This window comes from Notothenia rossii (assembly GCF_949606895.1).
Source record: "Notothenia rossii genome assembly, chromosome: 4".
Classification (NCBI taxonomy): Eukaryota; Metazoa; Chordata; class Actinopteri; order Perciformes; family Nototheniidae; genus Notothenia; species Notothenia rossii.
In genome coordinates, this window is record NC_136902.1 from 51,160,789 (window position 1) to 51,173,443 (window position 12,655).

Sequence of the window (12,655 nt, forward strand, 5' to 3'; positions counted from 1 at the left end):
TTGGGGTATGGGAGGGGGTCTGGGACCCGGATTAATGTGCGGCCGCGAGCTTTTTTTATATATATTATAATGAAGCGCGAGCTGTGTGCTCGAGTCTTCCTGCCTGTCGGCTCTGCTCATGATGTATAATAAGCCTCTGCTGCTCGGCGATGATGGTCTAGCTTCAGCAGCTACATTACCTACGGTGCGTTCGTTAATATTAACTGTGCGTCCGGAGTCCCTGTGGCACAGACTGGACCGCTGGTGAACAGCTGTTAGAACGGGCCGTTCAGGTGTTCACAGTAGAGCTCCCTGTCGGAGCGGCAGAGCGTGATGTGCACTGAAAAGTTTTTTTTCCCCGTCGCAATATTATCGTTGAGCTAGCTAACTAGCATACATTGTCACTATCTGCTAACGTTAGCTTTAGCCTTCGTTTTCTAATCGTTTTTTTCATAGGCTATAAACAGAGGTGGTATAAGTATATATCTTGGAATTGATTAAAATTAGAAGTACTCAGTTCTTGTACTTGAGTAAAAGTAGAAGTACCAGAGTGTAGGAATACTCTGTTACAGTAAAAGTCCTGCATTCCAAATGTTCCTCAAGTAAAAGTAGAAAAGTATTATTATCAAAATATAGTGAAAGTAGCGACAGTAAAAGTAGTCATTTTGCAGATTGGTCCATTTCAGAATAATATGATATGTTTTATAATGATTGATCATGAAAGTGTTCTCAAAGCTGGTAAAGGTGCAGCTAGCCTGAATGACTTTGTATACTGCAGGGTAGCTTTTGGATTTACTCCAGGTGGAACTAAAGTCTGATTTAACACTTGATTATATTTCACATCATTCATCCACATCTGTAAAGTAACTAAAGGTATTACATACATGTAGTGGAGTAAAAGTACACCATTTACCTCTGAACTGTAGTGGAGTAGAAGTACAAAGTAGCAAAACATTGAAATACTTAAGTAAAGTACAAGTATCTCAAAATTGTGCCCAAGTATAGTACTTGTTGAGTTTATGAACTTAGTTACTTTACACCAGTGGCTATAAAGATAGAAAGACTAAGCCTTGGACAGAGGCCTGAAAATACATTTTCAAAATGCTCAACAGTGCTGCCAAAATTATAAACTGACTACTACACAATTAAAATAAATGCTTTTTATATATTTCTATTAGATGTGACTCTATGGCGTTTCTGTTAATATTAACACTGCTGCTTTAGTTGTTCTGACTGCTAAAATCCTCTGTTATTCCTCATTTTAAAGCCGATATTCTGTGGGGTCAGGGGGCTCGGATCCTTGTCACCTTTTTCATACCTGATGAGTTTGCATCCCTGTTAATTTGTTTGGTTATCTAGGCACAGCTGTGTGTGACTCCCTCTGGTACACTGGTATGTGTTTTCCTAATGTAGAGAGCATTGATTAATTAATAAACTACACACTGACTTTAGATCCTGACCAAATCCTTATTTTTTGATCAAATGTTTTTCAAAAAAATGTATTGTATATTATATAACAGCTGCAAATCACAGACCGGAGTCTCTGCTACTGTGGACCACGAAGGAGGGGATCATCATCCCCATCCCCAAAGACCCTGCATGGCATGGAAATCTCCTCCTCCTGGAACAATTCTACACCCAGCATATGCTCCCTGTGTTGGCCAGTAGAGAGGAGGACATTTAAATAAACATACTCTTAACACCCTCGGACTCTGCGTTGTGTTTCGTATGTGTGATGGGGTGTTATGCAGAGGGGAGGAAAACAGGACACAGCAGATTGGGATTGTGGTGGAGATGCTGAGCAGTTATTTAATTGTTGCGTGTAATTATTATTATACTACGTGCTTCTTAGTAATTCCATCTTTTGCTGTAACATGGATCTGTATGTAACTCTATATTTACTTGTTATCTACCACACTTCCTTCTACATCATACACCATCATTATACATGATGGTGTATATAGGATATGTATTTATTTGTATACATATCTGTAAATTGTATAATTTTATTTTTCGTATTTGGGATTTCTCTTTTGTCCACTCAAATACACTTGGCCCTTTCTCTTTTCCATGTGGAAAATGGCAGCTGCATATTCTGCTTTTCTCATCTGCTCCCTGTCTGCTCATCTACGATGAGAAAATTATATAATTAATTACTTATAATCATTTAAACCTGTTATTACCAATATTTCACAAATTCTTCATGTAAACTTAAGAGCACAGCTGTATGTTGAGTATGTCAGCTTTGCTTGGTTCATCTTACTGGGGGGGGGGGGGCTGCTACATGGATGTCGGTGCAGTCCACAATAATTTTGCAGCTGAAGGCAGAATGAATTTATTATTGACTCAGAATGAAGCACAACTTCATGTCATACAATACATTGACTTTATTTGTAATTGTGTAAAAAAAATATGAGCATTGATTAGCAAGCAGGACCTGGCAGGAACAGAGAATGGTGATGGATGGAGCTGGGAAGAGAGAAGAATAAAGAAAACAGATCAACTTTATTATCGGATATTAAAAATTCAATTTCAAAACAAGTTGCCGCTCCTACAGTTTTCTAGTGTGTAAAGATGATTTCACATGACCAATGCAAAATATCACACTCAATACATGTGTGTCTCTGAGGGGTGCATTGTGCCTTTGATGTATATAAATAATATACCATAACCAAATACTATTACGTACAGTGGAAATCAGGTTGCCAAAGCAGGTCAGTCCAATGTGCATGTTCCTCAGGGTCTCAGCAGTTACAGGTGAGGTAAAGAAAATAAAAGAGAAAAAGGTCAGTAACAACACTTTAAAGTAACAACACTGAATAATTATCTCTTAATAATTTTCTCTCAGTAATCACTCAACTACTGTCTTTCCAACAAACAGATTGACTCACTCTCACTATCATCACAATGAAACACGTCCAGAAGAATGTCATGCAAAGCTGCCTGCCTTCCTTCCTTCGACTCTCCCTGAACTGCCTGATCTTTTAATGGTCAATGTTAACCATTTGTGCAGATAGCATTAAGTAGAAAAGATCGCTGATACTAATGTGGCGTTAGCCTACCTCCCGCCCCCTTAGCACCTGGTGGAGGGGGCGATAGGCTACTCTTCAAATGTTTCACAAAATACTTACCATCATGACTACTCTTACTGTTTAACATTTTGGTTTACTTCATGTTAAGGCTAATACAAATGACAAGGCTAAGTAATGTAATATAATGCTAACTAACATGCTCGCTACTAGCTAGGTAGCTAACTTGACTATGTTCCATGCAAAACATGTAGCCTATATAGAGCTCCTGCGGATGATGTCACATATGCTGGTCACGTGACGAGAAACGAAGGGGGCAGCCATTTTGGCAGTAATCGCGTCAGTAAATTCATTGGCAGGCACTGGCAGACTGTCGAGGATGGTGGATAACTGCTGTGCACCAGGTTGTACAAATAGGCGTGGGAAGAAGAAAGGTGTATCTTATTATCGCATTCCAAAAGACGCGGAGAGGAGGGAAAAGTGGATCGCAGCGATTAAAAGAGCCAGGAGCCGTCTGAACAAGACTGAAAGATGGGACCCCCCGGCCGTTTGCTTTCGCTTATGCAGTGATCACTTCATATCAGGTGGGTGAAGGAATACAGTACAATGCTACAAAAAGTTTCTGGTCAGTTTAATTTTTACCGAAGTAGAATCTAGCACCCAGTTATTATAGCTAACGGACTCTGTGATGTCCCTTTTTAACTCAACAAGTGTGGCTCTGGTGCAGCCTAGCCAGTTAGCTTGTAGCAAGCTAGTGGTAAACAAACCCGTGTTGAAAATATTCCTTCTTATTTTTTAGGGAGAAAGAGTGATAACCCGTTGAGTCCGGATTTTATTCCGTCAATTTTTGATTACCTTCCATCTCCAGAGAAGAGGAGACGAAAAACGAGACTGGAGGTTTTTAACAGAAGGCAGAAGGCTAAATTGCACAAAGTAGAGCAGGCAAAGCTATCTGCAGAAGCCATCCGTCAAAGGTTGGTAGATCAAACTCCTGTCTGATTACATGTTGGGTCTACTTGTTATCGGTGTGTTATTCAGATTATTTTATTTCAAATAGTTAACTGCCGTGATATGGTTCTAAACAAAAACGTCACACCAGTCATTTAATGAAGGCTAATATCATATGATTTCCATTAAACATGTCAGACTGTAAACATGTAAACTGCCATCAGTATTGTATGCATGAAAGCTTATTTTGCTGCTTCTGTGTTTTCATCAGGACATCAACTGATTGTCCCCAGAACAAGGCAGCCCAAGAAGACCAAATCACAGAGCCTTTGAAGGAGCCCCTCATCTCAGATCCTTTGGTAGACTCAGGCGATGAAGATCCTGTCCAGCCTGATCCAGCAACACCACCATGCACCTCTGAAACCTGTTCTAACCGCATCCAGTGTCTTGAGCTAGAATGCCAAGCTCTAAGGACTGAAAACATGTTGTTAAGGGACAAGATAAATAGGAAGACCCTGACAGAGATTAGTTTGCATAATGATGATAAAAAGGTGAATGTCCTCACTGGGTTAGCAACCTATACATGTCTTATGACCATTTTTCAATATTTGGCTCCATTTCTCAAACTTAAATCATCAATAACATGTTTTCAACAATACATGTTGACTTTGATGAAGCTTCGAATGAACTTCACATTTGACTTTTTGGGTTTTTATTTTGGCATCGATCCAACGACTGTCTCCAGGCACTTCAAACACTGTGTTAATTTGATTTATTGTAGACTGGTGCCAAGTTTAGTGGTGTGGCCTGAAAGAGAATCTTTAAGAACATCTCTTCCATATGTATTTAGAAATGGTGACTACGAGAAGACTGTTTGTATCATTGATTGCTTTGAAATATTTCTAGAGAAACCAAGTAGATTGCGACCCAGTGCGCAGTGTTACTCAAGATACAAATCACATCACACCATGAAATATTTAATTGCCATTTGCCCTCAAGGTTCAATTTGTTTCATTTCTACTGGATGGGGAGGTCGCACCAGTGATAAGTTCATTACAGAACACAGTGATTTTTTACCTAATATTCTCCCAGGGGATGTTGTTTTGGCAGACAGGGGGTTTCTGGTGAAGGAGTCTGTTGAAAGGTGTCAGGCTGAATTAAAAATTCCAGCATTTACTCGTGGAAAAACACAGTTAGATCCTGCTGACATAGAGAATACAAGATCTCTAGCCTCTTTAAGGATTCACATCGAAAGAGTCATAGGAGTACTTCGTCAGAAATATACTATCTTACAAAGCACTGTGCCAATAACTTTCACAGACATAGAGAAAGAAAATGATGTTACTTATCTTGATAAAATTGTGAGTGTATGTTGTGGACTAACAAATGTACCTGATTCTGTGGTGCCCTTTGAGTGATGAATGTGTGCGTCAACAGAAAGTAAACCTTTTTGATTCGCTTCTCACTTGTTTGTTGTGACTACTCTTCTCACTCACTAGATTTGAGTGACCTATCCATGTTTTAAGAGCGCTACAGATACTGCTACAGACACAGAAGACATTGGTTTAACAGTTGTTTATTAATTAATAAAATATTGACATTGCATCAGCTCATTCATATTCACACTTTTCGTAAGTAAGTAAGACTAAGTAATTATGTTTTTTTTTTTTGGGCATTGATTAGTTTCCTACAACTAGGACACACCCACTGTTTCGGTACCCTTTTCATCCGAAGGCAGGTTTGGTGGAACCTCTTCACGGCACAGAACCCTGAGGCACAAACAAGCATGTTCCCTGCCGCAGGTGCACGGCAGTAGCACCACTGTTGCTGGGGATCGATGCTTGCAGTTGCTTGTTTTGGTGCAGAAAACCATTTGCCTAACAGCTCTGGGATGATGCATTTTAGGAAGAAGTCACGAGCAAGTTCAAGTTCTTTGTGAAAGAATTCTGGGTCAAATGTAATGCGTTCCACAAAGGGTGAATCACCTTCCTTTTCAGTCCACAGAATGAAATCACAGTATGCCAATTTGGTAACAAATAGCTGCATCTGCACTTGGTAGAAGTATGCATGGTCTCGCTTAAGTCTAATTTTTCCTTGGGAATCTTGTTCAAGGCAAAAGTGTGCAACAGAATTTACAGCTTCATTGACAGAAAGCTCCTTTGCAGAAAATGGGCACTTAATTTCTAAGACCCCTGTACCACAGCAGCTACAGGACACATACCCATCAGGTGAGGCCCCGATAAATGGGTGCAGAGGTGAAATTCTAAATCCGGCTGGTCGCACCAGGACGTCTGTGTGTGATAGGCGATGCTGCATTTCGTAGTATTTTCTGGCCAGTTCTTCATTCTTGCATCCCCATCTGAAGAAACAATGTAAATATGAGTTTTGGACAATAGTAATGCCACCCCACATTGCTACCTCCCTGCCCTTTACAAATGTTTACTGCTGTACTTGGTTTTACACTTCTTTTTAAAGAATAGCCTAGTACTTACTGCATTTACCCTTCATTCACCTCACACTAATTTCCTTGTACACCCTATGGAAATGACAAGTTAACACATACATAGAAGAGATTACACACTGCACACCCTATTTTAGTTTACAGGGAAATTCCAGCTGATTTCAACATGCAGTTGTAATGCTCACACACACTACCCTTGACTTGTTGTGAAGATGTGGCATTTTATATCATCCCACATGATACAGCTGTATTGTAAGGTGTCTGCTGATGCACATGTCACAATGTTTCATACAATAAGTAATCAAATGCATATGCCCATTACTTTTGGGATGATGAACATCAGCTGACACCTTACAACAAGGCAGAAACTTTTGGGATGCTATTTGGAGTATGTTAGGATGTTCAACTGCATGTTGACATTGGCTGGAATTCTCTATGCTCATGAATACCTGGTAGCCTCACTGCTGAAAACATGGGACTTTGGGTCACATATCTGTCTTATGAGAGACACTGCTGGTTTTCTGAGGTCTGTTCTTGTTGCTGCTCTGAAGGTAGATCCTGTCACCCTACCACTCCTTTGATCAAACCAAATTCTGGACTTGGACTGGGCTTGGGTCTCCTCCTCTACAATATCACTCTGAAAGCATGGCAATCCAAACAGTTTCTCATTTACATTGCAAGTTAGCACACACAGTACACGTGCACATAACATGGTAGATCTTAGATTTCAGTCATTAGTAAACAGAATATGTTCTGTACCTGTTCTTCAGTGACAGTCAAGTCCTCAAATATTCCTTCTGCACGCTCTTGTAATTCAGCCAGGTTCAGGTCTCTTGCCTTCTTGTCGTACAGACTGGTAAGGGGTTCAGGTAAATCTAGCTTGACAGTCTTGGGTACATAGGATGTGGCGTACCCGCGAACAACTGACAGGACTGCAGGTCTGCAGGACTTCCCATCTTGAGTCCGGCACTGTGAGAGATTTTTGTAGAGCTGTGTTTGCTCAGCAGCAGTCAGGGGTGGGAAAGATGCCGGCGCAGAGGTACCCTTGGTGGAATTCCCCTTTTTATTTTGTTGAGTATGGTTGAATATGATGTCCTTGCCCTGCAGGTACTCCACATTCTTCGCAGCATCCTCACTGGGAGAGGCCCACTTGCATTTCTTGGATGTGCAGCTGATCTCCTCGTGCCTTTCGTTGTTTTTTCCCCACAGACTGAAGAGAACAGCTGACACATGAGAGCAGCTCTCCCCGAGTCCCGCTGTGCAGTTGCAGTGGGCTCCCACCACAACACCGTCGTTCCTGACCACCACCCATGGCTTTAGTTGACTTTCATTAAGCCTTTGGGAGTGATTAACCTATATATGAAATTCAAAAATAGATAAATAAAGGTTAAAAACGCCAGCCACTTTGGTTGAGTACGTTCAAAAATACAAACTAGTTTCAGACGCACTGCAGTAGCTATCCAAGCTAATAAACAAACATGCTAACGTGACACTGCCGTAGCTAGACAAGCTAATAAACAAACAATGCTAACGTGACACTGCCTATCAAAACTGGAATAATTTAATACTTACCCTTGCAGTGATGATGCCGAAGTTTTGGGATGTAAGACTCCACAGTTGAATGTTGTTTACGAAGCCGGACTGACACCATTTGTAAGCCTCCAAGCTTTTGTAAGCTCTGAGGGAGTCTCCTGAGTACACTGATGGAAAGCTTACAAGATAGCTGTGGATGTCCGCGTAGCGCAAGTCGGGTACATCGTCTTCAGAGCAGGAGGTTATGCTCTTGAAAAGCACACCGGGTGCATTATATGGGTCGCTTATATTTAATCTTTCTAATTTTGTACTATAAAGCCGAATTTCACTTGAATTAAAATGAGATGTATACTCGCACGGTAGGAAAACGCTGGCACCGGTCGTCATGTTTACTGCCAAAATGGTGGCTGATAACCAAAAGTCACGTGACCGCAGGAGCTCTATTGCCTGATATGTTTGGTCCAACGACTCCTGGTCCTTTCATCAGACGGGAAGCGATAGAACGAGCAAGTGGTATGATCTCTTTTGTGATTACAACCTCGTACAAAGCACACAGGCATCTCGTAAAAGTGAATTTATTGGAGCAATCTCTTATATTTATTGGAGGGAATAAATCAGTCTTCTTCTTCCTCTTTGCTTTGCGAGTCACAACCAGTCTTGGAGCATTATCGCCTATGACATCACTTACGCGACCCAGAATGCATTTGGGATTTGTAGTCTTTCTAGTTGCGTATTATTCATAGTCTTATATTTCAGCATTTTTACGACAAACTGTGACTTTTTTTGCATGGAAATGATTGTTTAAGATTGACAAACATCATATGTGTCATTCGTGGCACAATTCAAACGGGATCAAAAGATAACTTTTCTCTCTCCATTGACTTCAATGTATAATTTTCCGCTTCCGGGGTCCCATGGAGGCTCCCGGAAGGGGAGGGACTTCGCCTCTCTATTGCTCCCCGGGCACTGTACAATAGCTGCCCACTGCGACTAGTACTAGACACCTGGTACTAGGATGGGTTAAAAGCAGAGAACACATTTCACTTTGCTGTGTGCTCTGCATGTGTGACCATTAAAGAGGCTTTCATCCCTCCCAATTCTTCTTCTTCTTCTTCTTCAACACCCATATAAAACAGAACTCTAAACAGATTAACTTTTTCTTTCAACATTTATTTGAACTGCAAGTGGAGGCGAAAACGAAATATGTCAGACATACAGTTATTTTGATTGACTAAATGTATTTTTACATTCTCAGTTAGCTTCAGGCCTCACTGAGGAGAAGTATTGAGGTAGAAAGCTGGTGAAGCCATTTCCTGCCGTCATTATATTCTGTTTGCACAGATAATAAACCTGGTTGGCAAGAAGGAAGTCATATTCATTCGACCACACAACATAACGCAGAGATACATGTGGCGTCAAACCAGAGAATGATTAGATAAATAGAGAAAACGGATATAATTTGTAAGTGAATTTATTAATGTGTTTAATAAGGACAACCACACAAACGGCAGCAACTTTCCTTCTGCTTTATTCTTTTCTCCTGTTCAACAGGCTTATTATCTGATTACCAGCTCTGCACAGCGGACTTGTAACACTAGCAGCAGTGGAGATGGAGCATCAGAACCTGGAGAATACAGCAACAACAACAAGGATCCATTTGAAAATAGGTAAATGTAAATATTACAGTAATAGTGTACTTTCATTGTGTGGGTGTAACATAGTTAAATAGGTTGTAAGAGAGAGAGAGACTCCTGTCCCACCTCCCTCATGCCGATCTAGATCCCTCCGCTTCGCGTCGGCTCCTGATCAGCCTGTCGGTGTTCTTTTCCCCATAATGACCGCGTCGCTGCACATTATCCCTTACATATGATTATATAGAGTCCTTATTCATTTGTTTTAAAGCAGGAGGCGCAAACGCTTGCCTCGGGGAGGGAGAAAAAGAGCCACAGCGGAGAATAAACAGAAGGGCAACCATGGCAACCATGCAAGGGAAGTCTTCTTCGCTGCTTTTGTGGCAAACTACAGCGCCACTTACAGGCCTGGCATATGTACTACAGCGTCTCCAGCGCTTTCGAGCAGCAATGGCCGGCCGTGGCCCAACCTCTCATTCCCCTGATAGGTGGAGAATTGACCAATAGCCGTAGTGCCACCGTCCGTCCTGACGTCAGGACACTGTTCAAATATGGATCAGTCTGTATCAGATCCGTTGCAGCCCCTTTTTTAGAGATTTGGGTATGGAGGAAAATAGAGAGGGTTGTGTTTTCTGACACTTGGTGAGTTCCCTGGAACACCGGGGACACATATTCATGTATAAAAGACGTACAAAAGTGCATTTTGCATGATAGTTCCCCTTTAATGAACTCAGTAGTAATTATTGTCCTATATGTCTTTCCGATTTCACAGCTGCCTGGGCCCAGCAGCAAGAACCTCCATCTGTGCCTGCAGCCAGGTCAAGATCTACCGTGGCTCAAGGGCCTTCACCAGAGCCATCACCACCAAGGACCAGAGGACCGCCATCACTACAGCAGCCTCCATCTCCATCTGTGCCTGCCACAAGATTAAGATACACCTCGGTACAAAGGCCTCCACCACAGCCATCACGATCAACCCAGCCAGCCAAGAAGTCTCGCTTAGCACACCTCCCTCCCTCCGACACAGTCACTACCAGCCCATGCACCATCACCCCACCTACACAGCAGCCAGACCCACTGTCTTGGAAGACAGACAAAGACCATGGCACTGCTCCCCCTGTCTTTACATTTATAATGAATAGTTGGTTGAGAAAGTTCTGATATTGTCAGGGTTCGTACGGTCATTAAAAACCTGGAAAAGTCATGGAATGCAATATTTTTCCCAAAGTTTTGGAAAAGTCATGAAAATATAACTAAAGTTGCATCAAATATAATTTATATGTTATCTAATAGCCGAAATAGTAATACTATAATGAAAATAAATACTGTATCGTATAATGAAACGTAAAATGGCAACTGTGGCAGTATTACGCTGGTGAGAGATGTTTGCAATCACGCCCTCTAGTCTACAGGAGCTACTATTTGATATAAAGTTGCCAAGATGCCAGGGAAGTGCAGTTTCAACAATATATGGCTTCTAAAGGATAAGTACCAATTGTGGTTATCAAAAGACATTGACCCAAGACGTGCTACATGCAAACTGTGTTGTAACATATTCGATATTTCGAATATGGGCGAGGCAGCGCATGCTAGCCACATGAAAGAGAGTCATTTTTTTGGTCATGGAAAAGTCATTGAAAATCATTGGTGAAAAAGTGTATGAACCCTGTATTGTAAATATTGAGATTTCTCAGTTTCTTATGTTAACATAAATAGTTGGTTGAAGAAAAAAGTTGTAATGCTCAATTTGTATTTGTATACATCTCATGAACCTCAGTATGGAATATGAAGTCATGAATCAGTCCTGATGTAACTTTTCTGTGGTGAAAGTAGAGTGATAGAACAATTTTACTCCAAATTCTAATCTACACATTTTCATTTTAGACATGAACAACACATTTATCTAGGCCTATAGTGTAATTCATATATTTCACTACTTTTGTTAACCAAAAACGTTGGTAAACCAAATCTGAAACACCAAAACAAATGGAGGACATGAGTACAGACCTGTGTTTTCACAAGAGTTTTTAAGTTTTCCAAAAATCTGATTTCTAAGCTAAGTATCTCATAAGACAGTGCTCTAAGCCTAAAGTGAGTGACATTGCATTTCCAGCCAGACCAGAGACTGAACATTTTGATATGTAACACCATGCCATGTTATAAGAAGTACATTTAAAAGGTGATTTAAGGAGACATAAATACCCTTCGATTCAGTAAGATAAGGTAAGGTAAGGCAGTTTTATTTTAAAAGACAATGAAGGCAGGTTATATTGATTGATATATTTATTATATTGAAAGGCAAATTAATACATAGTCCCCTGAATCTGGAATAACGTACAATTTACAGCCTCACAATGTCAGGAACTTTTCATCTACAGATTGCTTTGGTCTGGCTTTGCTCTTCACTGATTGGTTACTGAAACTTTGAACTCAAACGGACCTCCCTTAAACGGACCTCCCCGTTAATTCGCGCGAAACTACTCACGAATAAACGCGCGAATAATGGCGCAAATGGCTTGTAAAAGCACATTTTCCGCTCGTGAGTAGCTTGTTTTGTGCGCTAGAATATTGACCCAAATTTGACTCCTTATTTGCCGCCATAATCTACCTTCACACGGTACTGCGTACCGGCCCAATTCAAGCACTGACGACTTGTCGCTATCAGGGCTGTTAGGGAAAACATCAGGCAATATTTATTGTGAGATTATTACATTTCTAAGAGAAATTGATACATTTTAAATAATCTAGAGTTTTGGTTCTTTATTTTATTTCTTTTGTTTATTGTTTTCTGCGCTCTTGTCCAGTCCAGTTGGTGGCGGTAATGAACCTACAAGTTCTATTTCGTATATGGCTTCGCCCTCTAAGGCTATCGCTATTGGGTAATCCCCCTGCGCCCCCCCCCCCCCCCCCCCCGCGCAGCACTGAAACACTTGTAGTCCACGCCCACCCGCAAGGTGGGCCCCACCCTCGGGCTTCCTTCCGGTATAAATAGGAAGGAGGCCCGACAATCTGCTCCCTCTTTTCTTCAGCAAACCACGGCAGTTCTCATTCATAACACTCCGTTCGATGTCTCA

At 41.2% G+C, this 12,655-nt stretch overlaps 2 protein-coding genes and 1 long non-coding RNA gene across 5 annotated transcripts in view; 1 reads left to right on the forward strand and 2 right to left on the reverse strand.

Moving 5' to 3' along the window:
* LOC307034843 (uncharacterized protein) overlaps positions 1-11,298 on the forward strand; it is a gene marked incomplete at its 5' end in the record, with an annotated part of 30,297 nt that extends 18,999 nt beyond the window's left edge. Inside the window, 2 exons of the mRNA XM_079673769.1 lie at positions 9,502-9,617; positions 10,354-11,298. Coding sequence (XP_079529895.1) covers positions 9,502-9,617; positions 10,354-10,723 — 486 coding nt within the window. The 3' untranslated portion in view covers positions 10,724-11,298. The remainder of the gene's footprint in view (positions 1-9,501; positions 9,618-10,353) is intronic.
* LOC307036301 lies at positions 15-2,807 on the reverse strand. Its single transcript, XR_013807308.1, has 2 exons — positions 2,669-2,807; positions 15-2,448 (listed from the first exon to the last, which is right to left on the reverse strand). It is a non-coding gene; the product is annotated as an uncharacterized lncRNA (long non-coding RNA).
* On the reverse strand, positions 5,570-8,394 carry LOC307036295 (uncharacterized protein). Of its 3 annotated transcripts, XM_079676481.1 has the most exons (5): positions 7,990-8,394; positions 7,177-7,770; positions 6,867-7,054; positions 6,449-6,492; positions 6,233-6,315 (listed from the first exon to the last, which is right to left on the reverse strand). In XM_079676481.1, the coding sequence occupies exons 1-4, from the start codon at positions 8,335-8,337 to the stop codon at positions 6,465-6,467; spliced, it is 1,158 nt and encodes a 385-aa protein (XP_079532607.1). In that variant the 5' UTR covers positions 8,338-8,394; the 3' UTR covers positions 6,233-6,315; positions 6,449-6,464. The 3 variants fall into 3 exon arrangements, with proteins under 3 accessions (XP_079532606.1, XP_079532608.1, XP_079532607.1); XM_079676480.1 differs by lacking the exon at positions 6,449-6,492 and having other exon boundaries at positions 5,570-6,315; XM_079676482.1 differs by lacking the exons at positions 6,449-6,492; positions 6,867-7,054 and having other exon boundaries at positions 6,188-6,315.
* Positions 11,299-12,655: the final 1,357 nt, after the last annotated feature.